The sequence below is a fragment of the Pinus tabuliformis genome, chromosome X, assembly GCF_031772625.1.
Source record: "Pinus tabuliformis cultivar Carrire ecotype Pingquan chromosome X, CPIR1, whole genome shotgun sequence".
Lineage (NCBI taxonomy): Eukaryota > Viridiplantae > Streptophyta > Pinopsida > Pinales > Pinaceae > Pinus > Pinus tabuliformis.
In genome coordinates this window covers 1277958501-1277978476 of record NC_142308.1, presented here as the reverse complement: position 1 = coordinate 1277978476, position 19976 = coordinate 1277958501, and the positions used below count along the sequence as shown (strand labels likewise).

Here is a 19976-nt window from a genome sequence, read left to right as displayed (position 1 = left end):
AGCCGAATATTCATACCAGTTCACACCAGTTCTTCACTTGATCGCTCTACTTTGTGGTCACTCATTTCATGGCTCCTCGGCATTCTCGTTCTCTGTTGGCGAAAGCTTTCTTATTCTTTATTCTTATTCTTTCCCCTGTTGCAATTTCCACAGGGCTTTGCATTGCAATCAGCCATGCAATTCAAGGAAAAACCAAATATTCTTGCAGCAGATGTCTTCCCTGTACCTCTGGGCCCATGAAAAAGATAAAAGGGTGCAATCTTATCTTTGTTAATTGCACTGGAAAGAGCTTGAGCAATAATGCTCTGCCCAACCAGTTCCTCGAAAGACTTGGGACTGTACTTTTGACTCAAGCTTCTATTCACTAACATGTTTTCGTTAGTCCTCATCTGTAAGGATTCCTCCTCTGTCTCATATTCACTAATCCCTGACTTTCTGGTCCTGTGATGAGTTTTGATGAGAGGATGGAGATCTAGCTCACTGAAACGTCTGTTGTTTACATGGGGAGAATCACCATAATCGCCCAGAGGCGAGTCCAAGGTTAAAACATTCGTGTGGGGGGGGATCTGACCAATGGGGTTTCATCCTTTGAATAGGAGCAATCCGAGGAAGAAAAATCTGTAACATATTCAAATTGAATAGGTTCTTGATAGTGCAGAGTACTAGCAGAATCAGAGAGTGATTTTCTCCTATTGGCAACCAGCACACCACATGAAAACCTCTTCCCTCTGATGCCCTTCAATTTTTTACCTCTACCATTTCGCCTTCCAGACCAAGACCAAGGAAGTCTGCATCCATTTCTTGAAATTGTTTGACAACCCCCAAACTCTTCAACATTTCTTTGTATATCGATGTTGTTTTGCAGATTTTCCTCCCTTAAAGTTTTATGATCATAAGGCCCAATGTAAGGGTCTATAGTATAAGCCCCATTGTCATCTAAAACAAGTTCGAAGCTTTCTTCTTTGCAAGTATTAGCGGGAGAACTAATCAATGAAAAATCATCTTCATCTACAGGCAGTGTAAACTCATGGAAGGAATTCAGAGCTGCAGGATGGTTTTCATCGATAAATCCCTGGTATATTTTGAATGATCTTGAAGATGTATGATTTTCTGTACTGTATCATGTATGCTGTTTTTATCAGAAGTTGTCAAGTTGGTATCAGACACTTTTCCTTATTGTAAGGCCATGGAACTCATTTATATTGAAGCAGTTAAAGATAATTTTGCATAGGTTATTCACATTAAGGACTGTAGCCTTTCAATTGTTCATCACAGACCAACATTATCAGAATTCAGTCACAAGTCTGGTGTCGAGATAAATTTGCCACGTCACCTGATTTTTCAAATACAAAAACAGGTATCTTAGAATACCCAAAATAGGAAAGCTTATTTCCATTCCAAAATCTACTGTGCTTTTTGGCTTCTCTAAGCTCAGGTTTCTACTTTATGCCTGCAAGTTTCCTCATTCACTCAGTTTTATCTACGTTAAGATACCCATGAGTTCATGGACTCTCATTATGATGTTTTGATCTATTAATTCGTCGCAGAAATCCATCTTGTTTTATCTTACTTAGTGGTACAATTCCATCTTTACTTCCTAAAATTCCTGGATGTACCAATTTCAATGATTTTGAATAATTAAGACTGACACATCAAGGAGTTCTGGTTCAAAATCTCTCAAGTTAGACTCAGTTTCAGAATTCCAAGTCATATAACACGCACACCTAAACAGTTTAAAAGCATTAAAGTTTTATCGGAAATTTAAGGTTGAAAAGGCTTTCTGATGAGATTCTAGCTTTAGGAAAATCTGTGCGAAGATAGAATTTCAGTGCCATGGATGGAGAAAGTCAAAGTTATCCTCTACCGCCAGCTTAGACGCCATCAAATATTCCAAAAATTGAGGACTTCCTGTGAAAGTTCACGCTTTCCCTTCATCATTAATAGAGCAAGCAGCAAGAGCTTATCATTTCCCATGCACATGTACATATTATTCATAATGATCCCTATCCATGATTAATACATAGCAGTTACGATGACTCTACCACTCAATATAACTTCCAATTGCAGGGAACAGCAGTAAGAAAAGAAAAGAAAAAAACCCCGCAACAGAGAAATTGGACGAAAAATTCTATTATCTATAATAAACTCTTTGTGAGTTCATAACACACAGATTATCCTTGAAATGAGAAAAAACCAATAACTTCCCTTTTTGATTCGGAAAGAGTAGGCAGGTTGCTTACTTGAATTTTGAATTTGAATGATGATATTCTTAAAATCAATGCCCAAGCCAGCACCATTGAATTATAATTACTAATGTGACTAACTATATATATATATATATATATATCTATATATATATATATATATATATATATATATATATATATATATATATATATATATATATCTATCTATATATATATATATATATATATCTATCTATATATATATATATATATATATATATATATATATATATATATATATATATATATATATATATATATATATATATAGCACGATTTCCATCTCTACGACTTAATATAAGATTTGGAAATGGTGGCCATCAACTACTCCATCACCATTAGCAGGCCTGCATTTAATAATATTCAAATTAAATTTTGTGCAGGCCTAATGGAGTCATGCAGTTTAAATAAACAAGAGAGAACTCTTGTTAAATTAATTAATAGAAAATGTTGGTTGGTGGCAGAATGCAAGGTCATTTTAAGATCAGGAAGGTGACTTTCATTGTATTGTGGATTTGTGTTGGTTTATTAATCACTTATTCGGATTCATATATGTTGATCTCATTATCTATATGATCCGAATATAAAAAGCAGAGGATTCCTGAGAATAGAGAATATATTCATTAGTTTATAATTTATGTTCTAGCATTATTTGGCTAGCTGACCAAGTCATTTGGACATGGCTTTGCCCTGGTTGCAGGTATTCTTCAAAGTGATCCACTAGTGCAAGTGTTTATCATAGATCTCCACAAAAACAGTGAAGTGTTTATCATAGATCTTCACAAAAACTATTAACAGTTAATCCATATGGATATAATTTCGAAAACAGTTTGGGATACAAAATTCAATTAATTACGCCGTAAGGCGTTTCCCTTTGAAATGAATTGCCCCAGCCGATGCCGTGTCTTATTGTTGACCGAGTTTGGGATACAAAATTCAATTCATTACGCCGTAAGACGTTTCCCTTTGAAATGAATTGCCCCAGCCGATGCCGTGTCTTATTGTTGACCGTAGATTTGTGGTGTTAGACGATTGAAGGAAGTTTGGTCGTTGATCCTCACACTGTCCTTTTGTCTCCCAACCCAATGGCCTCTGTGTCTTCTGAGTTATTGTTCGGGCGGTGGCAGATTAAGCATTTCTTGCTGTCGAGCCTCGCACGGACACTGGAGGCCTTTCCTACGATGGTCATGATTTTCGCCGACTATGAACCCCATTGGCATTGCAATGGAGGGAAAACCCCAGAGGATTTCCTTTCCGTGAAGCCAAGGTTCGAATCCTGCAGCCCGACGGGATCTATATGCTCCATGGACCGGGCCTCATGGGACTGGGACGGAGGCCCCGGGGTTTCGACGGTCTGCGGATGGGATCTCGTCTGCGGCCAGAAATACAAAGTTGGGTTTCTGCAGTCTGCGTTCTTTGTCGGGTGTTTGCTCGGTAATTGATATTTTCAGCCCCTGTGCGCTTTTATATCTGACGGCTGATCGCCATTAAGATTTTCTTTCAGTTTCTGATTTATTTTTTGATACAGGTGCAGGGATATCTGGGCATCTATCGGATTCTTCGCTGGGGCGTGAGGGTGTCCTGAAGTTGGTCTGCATCTGCAATGCCATTTTTGGTTTCTTGACGGCAATGTCGCCGAATTTCTGGGTTTATTTAATTCTCCGTCTATTGACGGGAATTAGCAATGGTGGCCTGGGGTTGTCGTCGTTCGTCTTGGCGACGGAAGCCGTCGGACCGTCCAAGAGAGCACCGGTTGGCATGTCGACTTTCTACTTCTTTTCTCTCGGCATAGCAGTGCTGCCGGCTCTGTCCTACTTTTCCGGCAACTGGAGATATCTGTACGTCGCGGGTTCGATTCCCTCGGCCGTGTATTGCATCTTCGTTCTGCCATTCGTTTGGGAGTCCCCGCGGTGGTACCTGGTGAAGGGCAGGCTGAAAGAAGCCATGGGCATCATGAGATAATAATCATCATCCCTCCATGATTCACATTATAGAAATAATAATTGACATTATCCACATACACAACTCTTGTGATGCATCTTTCTCATATGCTCAGGTCATTTTTTGAAATAAGTGTACTCATCCAATGATGGAGACTCAACACGCATGAGGTACATTAGTCATTTATTCATAAGAATATTTTTCATTTAGTATATTGGGATGTAAAGATTGTGGGTTGAAGTTGGAAATGAATCATGATGCTTGGAAGTTATACTTGTTGCATTATTTCATTTTTGTGGTTATATCCTCCTTCTAGTGAAGTGTAACCATATAGGGACTTGTCCAACCTCATTAAGAATAATAAGCCTAAATAAATTAAAATAGAGTGGCTATATCATTTCATACTCAACACCTTCCATGCATCCCTTTTTTCCATTCTCCTGTCTTTTAACTTACTTAGTGTCATTAGTTTGCAAGTTTCTTACTTGTCTCATTAAACCGATCGAGTATGATGTGTAAGGGTGTCCCTCCATCATCAAAGTTGAAATTTTGCTCATATCCACCAAAATAAAATAAAAAATAAAACTTTACAAAAACAAAAATAAAAAAAATAACCACACAAAACATTAAAATAATATTTGTTAAATAAATTAAATCCCTCTAAACTCATGTTAGATTTATATTTAAAATAAATCTAAATTAATTCTATTGGAAAAAATGGTGTCCATTTTCCCTGCAGTTCAACCTCGCACTTTATTTCATTTCATAAAAAATGAACACCACTCCATTCAAGTACAGCCTTTGACATGTTACAAAAATTGAAAGATCCATATAACCAGCATCCATATGCTCTTAATTCGTGCTGCTATGAAGCCTTCACATGGGTCCCCTCGACCTAAAATTATTTAATGAGAAAGTTCAAAGGGGAGGTGCATTTTCGAACGGGCTCGCCTTTTAACAACCTGCGGATCCTCACTTGATTGTCCGTGCTGCACTAATTTGTTTATCTTGTCGCACAAAAATTCTGTTTTCAATGACAAATTTTACAAGTAATAATAATTTTTTAAGATACAGTGAGCGTTTACAATGATTCAGTGCATGGTTTAACGATGTTTTAGGAGCTAGCCATGGGAGATTTCAGAAGACTATGCTGCTGCTGATGCCTAGAGAGGTTTGTCTATTTTGTTCATGTGTGAAGTCTCGAGGAGACTGCATTTGTAGTTGGGACACTGTTGCCTGCACCTTAAAGGCCTGCTTAGACCTTCATAAACAAAGTTACATTCAAATGAAGCATGCCAACCGAGCCAACATACTAAATAAGTAGCTTCCACTAGGTGTTTAGTCATATATTCTCTGTTTGATATGTGCTTATTTATTTTTTATTTTTCAACTTGAAAGGGTGTACCTAATGTCTGTGCATATCCTTCTTACTTCCAGAACACCTAGAATAGGTTACATCATTTGCATTATCAAAAGTAGAATCACAACACACGCAAACAAATACATACGCCCACCAAGCACAAGAAAATAGTGTGATGGCTATCAACTTTTTTAAATCAAACTTGTAATAATCTCAATAATAAATCTAATGTTCTTTAGAGAAGACCTGCTACTCTAGTTTTTGTTGGGTTTCGTACAGTTTATAGTGTATCATAAGGAAATACATTTCTTGAAGGGATTGCATCAGAAGGCTCAACGGACCTTTGAGCATTTTTGTAGGGGTTTATGTTATCCAATCATTAAAATTTTTGATAAAATTAGTCTGGACTATCCACATGCCTATTTTTTTCAATAAATTTGAAGAAGTGCATGTTTTTGCTTTAATAATATGTATACTCCTAAATTTTCTGAACTGTAGTTTTGTGGGCCAATTGTTTTCTGTATTGTACGGTATCCACATTTGAATTCAGATTCTATCTTGATAACTATCATTTCTTAGTATGTTTTTTTGAATATATTGCATTGTAAGTGTTCTCTCTTCTTACATTGGACAAGAGAATACGGCTGTCTTTGACAATGTGAAGTTGTGGAAGATGCAAAACTTCCCTTGCTTTACATGAGCCAACTTGACCTTCAATAGAAATGTTGTTGAACACAATGAGAAGTTTCATGCTTCTTTAGAGAGCATCCCGAAAGGCTTGTGTAATTCCTGCTTTGTTTTGGTTCATGCGTTGCTGAGGAATCATTGAGACTCATCATGGTTTTGTGGTCCAATCAGAACCTATTCAATACTCACCTTCGTTGACTATATTAGTCGAACACAAACCCTGTCAAAACTCTCAAGCCAGTAGGGCTCGGGCACAATGTTAGTTCCTCAATATGGTGATCAAAGTCTGTCTTCAACATTACAATTGTCTTCACGCATCCTTTTTCTAAATGAATCTATATTACATGCGCTTGAAGAACTAGCTTTGAAGTCTCTATTCTCAGGCAATGTTCAGGTCTAAGTTCATGTAGGCAATTCCATGTTGAAATTATACTTGCATACCAGAATCTTATATTGGCGGAAGACCGTTACTCAAATGTCTGCCAAAAAGAGAACCCATTTTGACACACCACCTATGCAGAGGAAGAAGCTTCACAAAAACAGTGAAGTGTTTATCATAGATCTTCACAAAAACTATTAACAGTTAATCCATATGGATATAATTTCGAAAACAATTTGGGATACAAAATTCAATTCATTACGCCGTAAGGCGTTTCCCTTTGAAATGAATTGCCCCAGCCGATGTCGTGTCTTATTGTTGACCGAGTTTGGGATACAAAATTCAATTCATTACGCCGTAAGGCGTTTCCATTTGAAATGAATTGCCCCAGCCGATGCCGTGTCTTATTGTTGACCGTAGATTTGTGGTGTTAGACGATTGAAGGAAGTTTGGTCGTTGATCCTCACACTGTCCTTTTGTCTCCCACCCCAATGGCCTCTGTGTCTTCTGATTTATTGTTCGGGCGGTGGCAGATTAAGCATTTCTTGTTGTCGAGCCTCGCACAGACACTGGAGGCCTTTCCTACGATGGTCATGATTTTCGCCGACTATGAACCCCATTGGCATTGCAATGGAGGGAAAACCCCAGAGGATTTCCTTTCCGTGAAGCCAAGGTTCGAATCCTGCAGCGCGACGGGATCTATATGCTCCATGGACCGGGCCTCATGGGACTGGGACGGAGGCCCCGGGGTTTCGACGGTCTGCGGATGGGATCTCGTCTGCGGCCAGAAATACAAAGTTGGGTTTCTGCAGTCTGCGTTCTTTGTCGGGTGTTTGCTCGGTAATTGATATTTTCAGCCCCTGTGCGCTTTTATATCTGACGGCTGATCGCCATTAAGATTTTCTTTCAGTTTCTGATTTATTTTTTGATACAGGTGCAGGGATATCTGGGCATCTATCGGATTCTTCGCTGGGGCGTGAGGGTGTCCTGAAGTTGGTCTGCATCTGCAATTCCATTTTTGGTTTCTTGACGGCAATGTCGCCGAATTTCTGGGTTTATTTAATTCTCCGTCTATTGACGGGAATTAGCAATGGTGGCCTGGGGTTGTCGTCGTTCGTCTTGGCGACGGAAGCCGTCAGACCGTCCAAGAGAGCATCGATTGGCATGTCGACTTTCTACTTCTTTTCTCTCGGCATAGCAGTGCTGCTGGCTCTATCCTACTTTTCCGGCAACTGGAGATATCTGTACGTCGCGGGTTCGATTCCCTCGGCCGTGTATTGCATCTTCGTTCTGCCATTCGTTTGGGAGTCCCCGCGGTGGTACCTGGTGAAGGGCAGGCTGAAAGAAGCCATGGGCATCATGAGATAATAATCATCATCCCTCCATGATTCACATTATAGAAATAATAATTGACACTATCCACATACACAACTCTTGTGATGCATCTTTCTCATATGCTCAGGTCATTTTTTGAAATAAGTGTACTCATCCAATGATGGAGACTCAACACACATGAGGTACATTAGTCATTTATTCATAAGAATATTTTTCATTTAGTATATTGGGATGTAAAGATTGTGGGTTGAAGTTGGAAATGAATCATGATGCTTGGAAGTTATACTTGTTGCATTATTTCATTTTTGTGGTTATATCCTCCTTCTAGTGAAGTGTAACCATATAGGGACTTGTCCAACCTCATTAAGAATAATAAGCCTAAATAAATTAAAATAGAGTGGCTATATCATTTCATACTCAACACCTTCCATGCATCCCTTTTTTCCATTCTCCTGTCTTTTAACTTACTTAGTGTCATTAGTTTGTAAGTTTCTTACTTGTCTCATTAAACCGATCAAGTATGATGTGTAAGGGTGTCCCTCCATCATCAAAGTTGAAATTTTGCTCATATCCACCAAAATAAAATAAAAAATAAAACTTTACAAAAACAAAAATAAAAAAAATAACCACACAAAACATTAAAATAATATTTGTTAAATAAATTAAATCCCTCTAAACTCATGTTAGATTTATATTTAAAATAAATCTAAATTAATTCTATTGGAAAAAATGGTGTCCATTTTCCCTGCAGTTCAACCTCGCACTTTATTTCATTTCATAAAAAATGAACACCACTCCATTCAAGTACAGCCTTTGACATGTTACAAAAATTGAAAGATCCATATAACCAACATCCATATGCTCTTAATCCGTGCTGCTATGAAGCCTTCACATGGGTCCCCTCGAACTAAAATTATTTAATGAGAAAGTTCAAAGGGGAGGTGCATTTTCGAACGGGCTCGCCTTTTAACAACCTGCGGATCCTCACTTGATTGTCCGTGCTGCACTAATTTGTTTATCCTGTCGCACAAAAATTCTGTTTTCAATGACAAATTTTACAAGTAATAATAATTTTTTAAGATACAGTGAGCGTTTACAATGATTCAGTGCATGGTTTAACGATGTTTTAGGAGCTAGCCATGGGAGATTTCAGAAGACTATGCTGCTGCTGATGCCTAGAGAGGTTTGTCTATTTTGTTCATGTGTGAAGTCTCGAGGAGACTGCATTTGTAGTTGGGACACTGTTGCCTGCACCTTAAAGGCCTGCTTAGACCTTCATAAACAAAGTTACATTCAAATGAAGCATGCCAACCGAGCCAACATACTAAATAAGTAGCTTCCACTAGGTGTTTAGTCATATATTCTCTGTTTGATATGTGCTTATTTATTTTTTATTTTTCAACTTGAAAGGGTGTACCTAATGTCTGTTCATATCCTTCTTACTTCCAGAACACCTAGAATAGGTTACATCATTTGCATTATCAAAAGTAGAATCACAACACACGCAAACAAATACATACGCCCACCAAGCACAAGAAAATAGTGTGATGGCTATCAACTTTTTTAAATCAAACTTGTAATAATCTCAATAATAAATCTAATGTTCTTTAGAGAAGACCTGCTACTCTAGTTTTTGTTGGGTTTCGTACAGTTTATAGTGTATCATAAGGAAATACATTTCTTGAAGGGATTGCATCAGAAGGCTCAACGGACCTTTGAGCATTTTTGTAGGGGTTTATGTTATCCAATCATTAAAATTTTTGATAAAATTAGTCTGGACTATCCACATGCCTATTTTTTTCAATAAATTTGAAGAAGTGCATGTTTTTGCTTTAATAATATGTATACTCCTAAATTTTCTGAACTGTAGTTTTGTGGGCCAATTGTTTTCTGTATTGTACGGTATCCACATTTGAATTCAGATTCTATCTTGATAACTATCATTTCTTAGTATGTTTTTTTGAATATATTGCATTGTAAGTGTTCTCTCTTCTTACATTGGACAAGAGAATACGGCTGTCTTTGACAATGTGAAGTTGTGGAAGATGCAAAACTTCCCTTGCTTTACATGAGCCAACTTGACCTTCAATAGAAATGTTGCTGAACACAATGAGAAGTTTCATGCTTCTTTAGAGAGCATCCCGAAAGGCTTGTGTAATTCCTGCTTTGTTTTGGTTGATGCCTTGCTGAGGAATCATTGAGACTCATCATGGTTTTGTGGTCCAATCAGAACCTATTCAATACTCACCTTCGTTGACTATATTAGTCGAACACAAACCCTGTCAAAACTCTCAAGCCAGTAGGGCTCGGGCACAATGTTAGTTCCTCAATATGGTGATCAAAGTCTGTCTTCAACATTACAATTGTCTTCACGCATCCTTTTTCTAAATGAATCTATATTACATGCGCTTGAAGAACTAGCTTTGAAGTCTCTATTCTCAGGCAATGTTCAGGTCTAAGTTCATGTAGGCAATTCTATGTTGAAATTATACTTGCATACCAGAATCTTATATTGGCGGAAGACCGTTACTCAAATGTCTGCCAAAAAGAGAACCCATTTTGACACACCACCTATGCAGAGGAAGAAGCTTCACAAGTGTTTGGGCTCCTTTTCTCTATCATGGCTGGGGAAGTAGCCAAGAGTAAATATCTCTACAGGCATGAAGTCCAATAAAAATAATGTATAAGACATATTTGACAACCAACAATTGCATCTAAAATGAAAAATATGTTCCCGGCCTTTCAGAAAATGTGGAGTCTAGCAGAATGTGAGGCCGTCATTATCATCAAAATTCCAACCAGATATGAATCTTTCAGTCTTATGGTATTATGGGACAATAACATCACTGATATGTGAACTATATATCAAGCTTTTAATCCTAAAATATAAGTGATGGATGCTTCATTACAAAGCCTAGAAGTCTTCTTTCAAATGTAACAATTGGATGATGCACAGAAGTTGATGCTAATAGAAGTCCGTATGGAGTGACCAACCCATAACATGGTGGTGGGCTCTTGTACGAGAAGCCTTCTTTCAAATATAACAACTGAGTGATGCACAGAAGTTGATGCTAAAAGAAGTCAGTATGGAGCGACCAACCCTTAACATGGCGGTGGGCTTTTGTACGAGACTTAGTCAACTCAAATTCACCTCCTACACAAAGTTTGATATGCTTCAAGCAAGAAATGCAAGATAGGTTATACCTGAAGGGGAAAGCAGAGGAAATAATGAAGCAATGGATTCATGTAAGGCAAGTACCTAGTCAAAGGCATCAAACAATATTTTTGATGGCTTCAAGTCCATGGTGACGAATTGGAAGTTCCTCGACTCACTTCTCAGAGGACTCTCAACCAAAATATCCAAAGAAAAATGGACCTGCTTAGTATAAATGCTTTGGAGAATGCTTTACAAGTAGCTTTCGAGTTTGAGGCCAAAGCTTCAGAAGAAAATGTTCTAAGCCTCCACCAACTAAAGTAAGGTTCTCGAAGCCTTATCTTTTAGAACCGTCTCTATTAGTAACTCAGAGCAGCCTTTAAATAAGGGAAATGATTACACAATAGATAAAATTGGCCAGCGCTTATCAAAAATTCCATCCAGCCAGATAGTCGATGCTCAATCCTACTTTATATTTTCTAAGTGCAACCAATAACTCCACGAGGATAACATGATCCCTATTTAGCAAATACACCCCCTGCCTGCTCAAATGGTTGGTACCTATAATCATAGCCCTGTATGGATAAAAATGATGACTACGAGTTACATTGGCTCTATACATTGATGGCAGTTTCTTTAGCTTTGCCAACAATCATTGTACTCTAGTATAGACTAAATGGACACTGGAATTTCCGTTATCCAGAAGATCGAATCTTACCCAAGGAATTCACAAAAGTTGTTGCCAACCCACAACTGGTTGAAAATAATCTCCATCATCATAACCAACTTTATGCCCATAATATGCACAAATGGTAACACATGATACATCTCCCAAACCAACGGAGTCCAACTAAAGTCTAATCCGAGATCCTCCATTCTCAACACTTTATACATAAAAAAAACTTGTTTGTAATCGACCTCTCTTTGCACTTTTTGGGGCAATTGCTAGTTATATTAAGTTACTTGAAAAATCGGTCTCCTACAATGTATTTTAGGTATTAGAGGAGGGAAATGGTTATTTCCATTAATTGAGGAATCATTTAGGCAATTTTAGTCTTGTAGAAAAGATTTGTGTTGGTTCAACCTGGGCTCGAAACTTTTTTGTTGTCATCTAATTAATGAATGCATTAGGTTGACCATAACAAAATATCCATTTTCAGAATACACATTATCGTCCACCCTTGCTTTCAACAATGCCCATTCACATGTCGCTATTCTTCCCCACTCTATGCCTTACCACTCTATGTCGTACGGCGTTTCCTTTGCAACATAAGGTGCAAATGCTAGTATTTATTAGATTTTAAAAACGAAGAATTGGTTTATATGGAAATGATGCATAAATTAATGTTCTTTTATAATGAGTTTATGTTAGATCATATATATTAATGTTTTTTATAATGAGTTTATATTAGGATCATACATATTAACGAAATAAATGTTTAAGTTAATAATAAATTAGGTTTTTTAAAACCATTGGAATATTAGATCTTACAAATTATTAAAATATTTATTAGGAATGTTATTTCTTCCATTTTGCTTTTAATGAATACATTAGTTAAAATATGAGAAGTATAGAATAGAAATAAATACACACTATTTATAATAGATACATAAATTACACTCAAAACCATTATAAAAACAAATATAGTTAGAAGTTGCAAGACTACTACAAGATCTTAAGGTTTTTTTTTTTTTTAATTATATATATAAATAAAAGTTATATAAGTTATATATGTGTGCGCGCGGGGCACGCGTGCATATGTGTTTGTTGGTAATAACTTTTGAACAATGGAAATGTCTGTTGTTGTTTTATTATATTCTCTTGTATGAAATTTCAATTGTGTCACATAACATCGTATCTGCTCTCATCGGAATTTTTTTTGAATTAAAAATTAAAACAAAGTTACTATGTCTTTCTCTTCCGTTGGGCTTCACAACACTTGGGTGCTCAACCTTGGTCCACGCTCTTGGTTTTTTTGGGCCTCGAAACCAAACACAAACAACACATTGGAAACCTTTCTCATTAGGATCTTTTCAAAAATGAAATTTCAAAAGGGTTTCGAGAATTTTGACCTCTGATATTCAACATAGCACCTGGGTGCTCCACTTTTTCTGCGCCCTTGGTCACCAAGAGTACTCATGACAACTGCTAACAACATCGAAGCCCCTCCATCAGATCAGAATTTTTATAAAACAATTTAAACCAGGGGTTACAAAATCTCTTTCCTTCGAACTGTCGACTTCCGAGATGTCGTCACGCTGAGGCCATCATTTCCACGTGGCACCTTCCGATTAAATCACTTTAAATCTGTGAAAAGATTTTTTTTATTTTTTTTATTTTTTTTTCTCAGAAAGAAAAATCTTTATATTATATTGAGGCAATATATACAAAATAGATATGATGGATCTGTTTAAAGATCGATGGATGATCATCTGAAAGAGAGACAGACAGAATAGATCTGATGGATTTGTTGCAAAGATCGCCTGAGAGAAGACTGATGGTCAAAATATAAAAGCATCAAAAAATGGAAGAAAAGAACCAAAAGGGGCTGCCTGCAGAGCCAGCCATGATAATAGAGACAAAAAAAAACCACAATGGTTCAGCTTCAGCGGCTTGGAGAAAAGAGATAGGACATATATGGAGGAGAGGTTTGAGTCTTCAAAAAAAAATTTGTTCCTCCATTTCCAGAGGCTCCATAAAGCGATGGGAAGGATTGGACGAAGGGAGGCATTCCGTCTTCCCCACCATGCAAACGCTGCATCAACAGAAATGAAGCAAAGGTGCGGAAAGGAGAAGAGCAGTGCTAGATCGGACCAGATTTGTTGGGAAACAGTACATTTGAAAATCAGGAGAAAATTGGTTTCCTCCTCCAGCTTGTAGAGGGCGCATCTACTAGGCCCATGCCAAGAGCGCTTTGTTAAGGACTCCCAAGTCAGATTTTTGTTAAAGAATACCAGCCACGAGAATAAGGTCACTTTGAGGGGGCAGCCTAGATTCCACCAGAGTGCAGGAAAACGCTTGCGATTCAGTCTATTTGAGAATGATATAAGATCCATATAAATGTCTTTGACAATTGCTTGAGAGGAGGAAGGAGACAAGGACCAGACCAAATGGTCATCAACAACACAACGCACTATACCTCCCTGAAGGAGAGAGTTTTTAAGAATATCCCATTGAGGGGACAGCTCCAGAGGAATGCCAATGTCGAGAGCGTCCATGAGCACTGGAGAGGGGCCTCTCCAATCCTTGATAACTTTGTCCCATGAGAAAAAGCCAGCTCTGTGTAGGTGGAATAGGATAGAAGAAGGAACAAAAGGATTACCCCTGAAACCTGCAAAAGAATCTATGCCGATGAGAACCTTTCGACCTGAGTGAATTTGCCATTTGAGTTTGCTGAGGAAATAACGCTGGATCCGCCTGAAGCTAAGCCATATAGCAGACCCGTGCTGCAACCCAATTGAATGAAATCTGAACCAGAACTCGATGCCTCGACCTTTTTGGTATTTATGGCGGATAATATCACTCCAGGGGTTGGCGCCGAAAATGCCTCTCCAAAGGGATTTACAGAGAAGTGTAGTCCCAAAGAGTTTTATGTCCAACAGGCCCCAACCGCCTTGCTTTTTTGGCAGTGTTAAGAGATCCAGCTTCGCAAGATGCATTTTACGCCTTTCAGCATTTGCTCCCCATATGAAGTTTGTTGTAATTCTGTTGATGGCTTGGATGATGCGAGCCGGGAGGAGATAGAGGTGACCCCAGAAAACCGAAAGCTGCGATAAAACCGATTTAACAAGCACAACCCTGCCGCCCAGAGAAAGGGATCTGAATTCCCACAGTGCAATCTTGCAGAAGAAACGATCAATAAGCCATCGCCAGTCGGACGTCCTGTAGGCCTTTGCTTTGAGGCGAAAACCAAGGTACTTGAAACCATCAGACAGAAGTCTGGATTCGATTCCAAGAAGCTGTGTTATCCAGGAAATCAGAGCATCATCCGAGCCGTTATGGAAGAGAATCGATTTGGCTTTATTGATGGCCAGGCCCGAGGCTTTTTGAAAACGGTCCAACATTGATTTAATGCACAACCATGTAGTCCTGGATAGCATAGCGAATAAGAGAATATCGTCTACAAACAGGTTATGGGAGATATGGATATGTTTGCACACCCTGACCGGAGAAAAATCTTTTAACTCCACTGCATGGTTGATATGAAGGCTTAAAGCATCGATGGCCAAGATTAAAAGGAGGGGCGACAGCGGGCAGCTCTGCCGGAGGCCCCTTTCGGCCTGAAAGAACTGAGAAGGCCAGCCATTGATCAAAATGGCATAGTTGACTGTTTGAATACAACCCATAATCCATCGAATGGCATCCGGGTTCATCCCAATTTTGGCTAAAAGACATTGTAGGTATCCCCAGTCTAAGACGTCAAAGGCCCTCTGCAGGTCGATTTTCAGAATGGCTGCCCTGGAGTTGTGCACAGACATGGAATGCAGGCATTCTTGCGCAGAGGCCACTGCATCATGGATATTTCGGTCCTTTAAAAAGGCGTGTTGATTTGAAGAGAGATGAATTGCCAGAGTGCTTTTAATCCTAGCTGCAATGATTTTAGTGATGATCTTGAAGGAGATGTTGCAGAGGGAGATAGGGCGGAAATCCAGGAAGGATTCAGGCTCGTCCTTCTTGGGGATAAGGGCAATCAGAGTGGACGAAAGATGGCTGTGAATGTTGCCTGAGAGTCTGGAACCCTCCACCATACCCAGCAAGTCATATTTAAAGAGGTCAAAAAAATGGATAAGAAAATCTATTGACCATCCATCGGGCCCCGGGGCCTTGTCCTTTTTGAAGGATTTCATGGCCGAAAGGAGCTCGTCTTCATCAACAGGGCGGAACAGTGCCTCATTCTTTTCTTGATCAAACATCACTGGCATTAGGTCATTCTTTTCTTGATCAAACATCTGTGAAAGGATGTGAGATTCAAATGCAAGGGAAATAAGTTTAAGAGATGGTTTTACTAACAAACTTAAAATTGTACCACTTATTTTTTTTGAAATAAGTTTAAGAGATGATTTTACTAACAAACTTAAAATTGTACCACTTATTTTTTTAGATTCATCTAAATTAGTCTAAATTATTAAGACGGTTTACTCTTGAATTTTTTTATTTCTTTTTTTGAAATTGCTTAAATTTGCTTGGAATTGATACTATCATTAACAAAATTGGTTGGTCTTTCTATCTTCATAATAATTTTTAAGTTTGTATATAGAAAGTTATGATTATAATGTTTTTCTAATTAAATATTTAAATTTTACACCTTATTTGAAGTGAAAATGGTATTTCTTGTAAATTATTTTTTACTAGAATTGCATATTATTTATGGTTTTTTTTAAATCAATGCGGGATTGCAATGTCAATGTATTATTAACTTGCTAGGGTTCTTGCAAAATAAGTTTCTCCTCCCATTGTATAACTTTTCAACTGCGATTTAGATCCTCATTATATAAAAGTGTGACTCTAACCTGCAAAACAGATCATTTTAATAGATCCCCAAATATATGTGATGTCATTATTAAACACCCCCAAAAAATAGTATCACTTTAAATCTGTGAAAGGATTTTTTTTTTTTTTCTTAGAAAGAAAAAGCTTTATATTATATTGAGGCAATATATACAAAATAGATATGATGGATCTGTTTAAAGATCGATGGATGATCATCTGAAAGAGAGACAGACATAATAGATCTGATGGATTTGTTGCAAAGATCGCCTGAGAGAAGACTGATAGTCAAAATACATAAGCATCTAAAGATGGAGGAAAAAAACCAAAAGGGGCTGCCTGCAGAGCCAGCCATGATAATAGAGACAAAAAAACCACAAAGGTTCAGCTTCAGCGGCTTGGAGAAAAGAGATAGGACATATATGGAGGAGAGGTTTGAGTCGTCAAAATTTTTTTTGTTCCTCCATTTCCAGAGGCTCCATAAAGCGATGGGAAGGATTGGACGAAGGGAGGCATTCTGTCTTCCCCACCATGCAAAAGCTGCATCAACAGAAATGAAGCAAAGGTGCGGAAAGGAGAAGAGCAGTGCTAGATCGGACCAGATTTGTTGGGAAACAGTACATTTGAAAAACAGGTGAAAATTGGTTTCCTCCTCCAGCTTGCAGAGGGCGCATCTACTAGGCCCATGCCAAGAGCGCTTTCTCAAGGACTCCCAAGTCAGATTTTTGTTGAAGAACACCAGCCACGTGAATAAGGTCACTTTGAGGGGGCAGCCTAGATTCCACCAGAGTGCAGGAAAACGCTTGCGATTCAGTCTATTTGAGAATGATATAAGATCCATATAAATGTCTTTGACAATTGCTTGAGAGGAGGAAGGAGACAAGGACCAGACCAAATGGTCATCAACAGCACAACGCACTATACCTCCCTGAAGGAGAGAGTTTTTAAGAATATCCCATTGAGGGGACAGCTCCAGAGGAATGCCAATGTCGAGAGCGTCCATGAGCACTGGAGAGGGGCCTCTCCAATCCTTGATAACTTTGTCCCATGAGAAAAAGCCAGCTCTGTGTAGGTGGAATAGGATAGAAGAAGGAACAGAAGGATTACCCCTAAAACCTGCAAAAGAATCTATGTCGATGAGAACCTTTCGACCTGAGTGAATTTGCCATTTGAGTTTGCTGAGGAAATAACGCTGGACCCGCCTGAAGCTAAGCCATATAGCAGACCCGTGCTGCAACCCAATTGAATGAAACCTGAACCAGAACTCGATGCCACGACCTTTTTGGTATTTATGGCGGATAATATCACTCCAGGGGGAGGTGCCGAAAATGCCTCTCCAGAGGGTTTTACAGAGAAGTGCAGTCCCAAAGAGTTTTATGTCCAACAGGCCCCAACCGCCTTGCTTTTTTGGCAGTGTTAAGAGATCCAGCTTCGCAAGATGCATTTTACGCCTTTCAGCATTTGCTCCCCATATGAAGTTTGTTGTAATTCTGTTGATGGCTTGGATGATGCGAGCCGGGAGGAGATAGAGGTGACCCCAGAAAACCGAAAGCTGCGATAAAACCGATTTAACAAGCACAACCCTGCCGCCCAGAGAAAGGGATCTGAATTCCCACAGTGCAATCTTGCAGAAGAAACGATCAATAAGCCATCGCCAGTCGGACGTCCTGTAGGCCTTTGCTTTGAGGCGAAAACCAAGGTACTTGAAACCATCAGACAGAAGTCTGGATTCGACTCCAAGAAGCTGTGTTATCCAGGAAATCAGAGGATCATCCGAGCCGTTATGGAAGAGAATCGATTTGGCTTTATTGATGGCTAGGCCCAAGGCTTTTTGAAAACGGTCCAACATTGATTTAATGCACAACCATGTAGTCCTGGATAGCATAGCCAATAAGAGAATATCGTCTACAAACAGGTAATGGGAGATATGGATATGTTTGCACACCCTGACCGGAGAAAAATCTTTTAACTCCACTGCATGGTTGATATGAAGGCTTAAAGCATCGATGGCCAAGATGAAAAGGAGGGGCGATAGCGGGCAGCTCTGCCGGAGGCCCCTTTCGGCCTGAAAGAACTGAGAAGGCCAGCCATTGATCAAAATGGCATAGTTGACTGTTTGAATACAGCCCATAATCCATCGAATGGCATCCGGGTTCATCCCAATTTTGGCTAAAAGACATTGTAGGTATCCCCAGTCTAAGACGTCAAAGGCCCTCTGCAGGTCGATTTTCAGAATGGCTGCCCTGGAGTTGTGCACAGACATGGAATGCAGGCATTCTTGCGCAGAGGCCACTGCATCATGGATATTTCGGCCCTTTAAAAAGGCATGTTGATTTGAAGAGAGATGAATTGCCAGAGTGCTTTTAATCCTAGCTGCAATGATTTTAGTGATGATCTTGAAGGAGATGTTGCAGAGGGAGATAGGGCGGAAATCCAGGAAGGATTCAGGCTCGTCCTTCTTGGGGATAAGGGCAATCAGAGTGGACGAAAGATGGCTGTGAATGTTGCCTGAGAGTCTGGAACCCTCCACCATACCCAGCAAGTCATCTTTAAAGAGGTCAAAAAAATGGATAAGAAAATCTATTGACCATCCATCGGGCCCCGGGGCCTTGTCCTTTTTGAAGGATTTCATGGCCGAAAGGAGCTCGTCTTCATCAACAGGGCGAAACAGTGCCTCATTCTTTTCTTGATCAAACATCACTGGCATTAGGTCATTCTTTTCTTGATCAAACATCTGTGAAAGGATGTGAGATTCAAATGCAAGGGAAATAAGTTTAAGAGATGGTTTTACTAACAAACTTAAAATTGTACCACTTATTTTTTTTGAAATAAGTTTAAGAGATGATTTTACTAACAAACTTAAAATTGTACCACTTATTTTTTTAGATTCATCTAAATTAGTCTAAATTATTAAGACGATTTACTCTTGAATTTTTTTATTTCTTTTTTTGAAATTGCTTAAATTTGCTTGGAATTGATACTATCATTAACAAAATCGGTTGGTCTTTCTATCTTCATAATAATTTTTAAGTTTGCATATAGAAAGTTATGATTATAATGTTTTTCTAATTAAATATTTAAATTTTACACCTTATTTGAAGTGAAAATGGTATTTCTTGTAAATTATTTTTTACTAGAATTGCATATTATTTATGGTTTTTTTAAATCAATGCGGGATTGCAATGTCAATGTATTATTAACTTGCTAGGGTTCTTGCAAAATAAGTTTCTCCTCCCATTGTATAACTTTTCAACTGCGATTTAGATCCTCATTATATAAAAGTGTGACTCTAACCTGCAAAAAAGATCATTTTAATAGATCCCCAAATATATGTGATGTCATTATTAAACACCCCAAAAAAATAATGTTTATCCACGAAACTAAGA

The 19976-nt window shown here is 38.6% G+C and overlaps 1 protein-coding gene and 1 pseudogene across 1 annotated transcript; both read left to right on the top strand.

The window, feature by feature from the left end:
* Nucleotides 1-3331: 3331 nt before the first annotated feature.
* On the top strand, nt 3332-4208 carry LOC149144679 (organic cation/carnitine transporter 4 pseudogene; annotated as a pseudogene).
* Nucleotides 4209-7323: 3115 nt separating this feature from the next.
* LOC149144678 (organic cation/carnitine transporter 4-like) lies at nt 7324-7981 on the top strand. The gene is made up of 2 exons (XM_089452228.1): nt 7324-7453; nt 7548-7981. The coding sequence occupies exons 1-2, from the start codon at nt 7324-7326 to the stop codon at nt 7979-7981; spliced, it is 564 nt and encodes a 187-aa protein (XP_089308354.1).
* Nucleotides 7982-19976: the final 11995 nt, after the last annotated feature.

What these genes read in the sequence shown, in the direction of transcription:
- LOC149144678 (XM_089452228.1), top strand. Translation starts at nt 7,324, where the DNA reads ATGGACCGGGCCTCATGGGACTGGGACGGAGGCCCCGGGGTTTCGACG. An exon ending in CTTTGTCGGGTGTTTGCTCG is followed by an intron (nt 7,454 to 7,547) that starts GTAATTGATATT and finishes TTTTTGATACAG; the next exon opens with GTGCAGGGATATCTGGGCAT.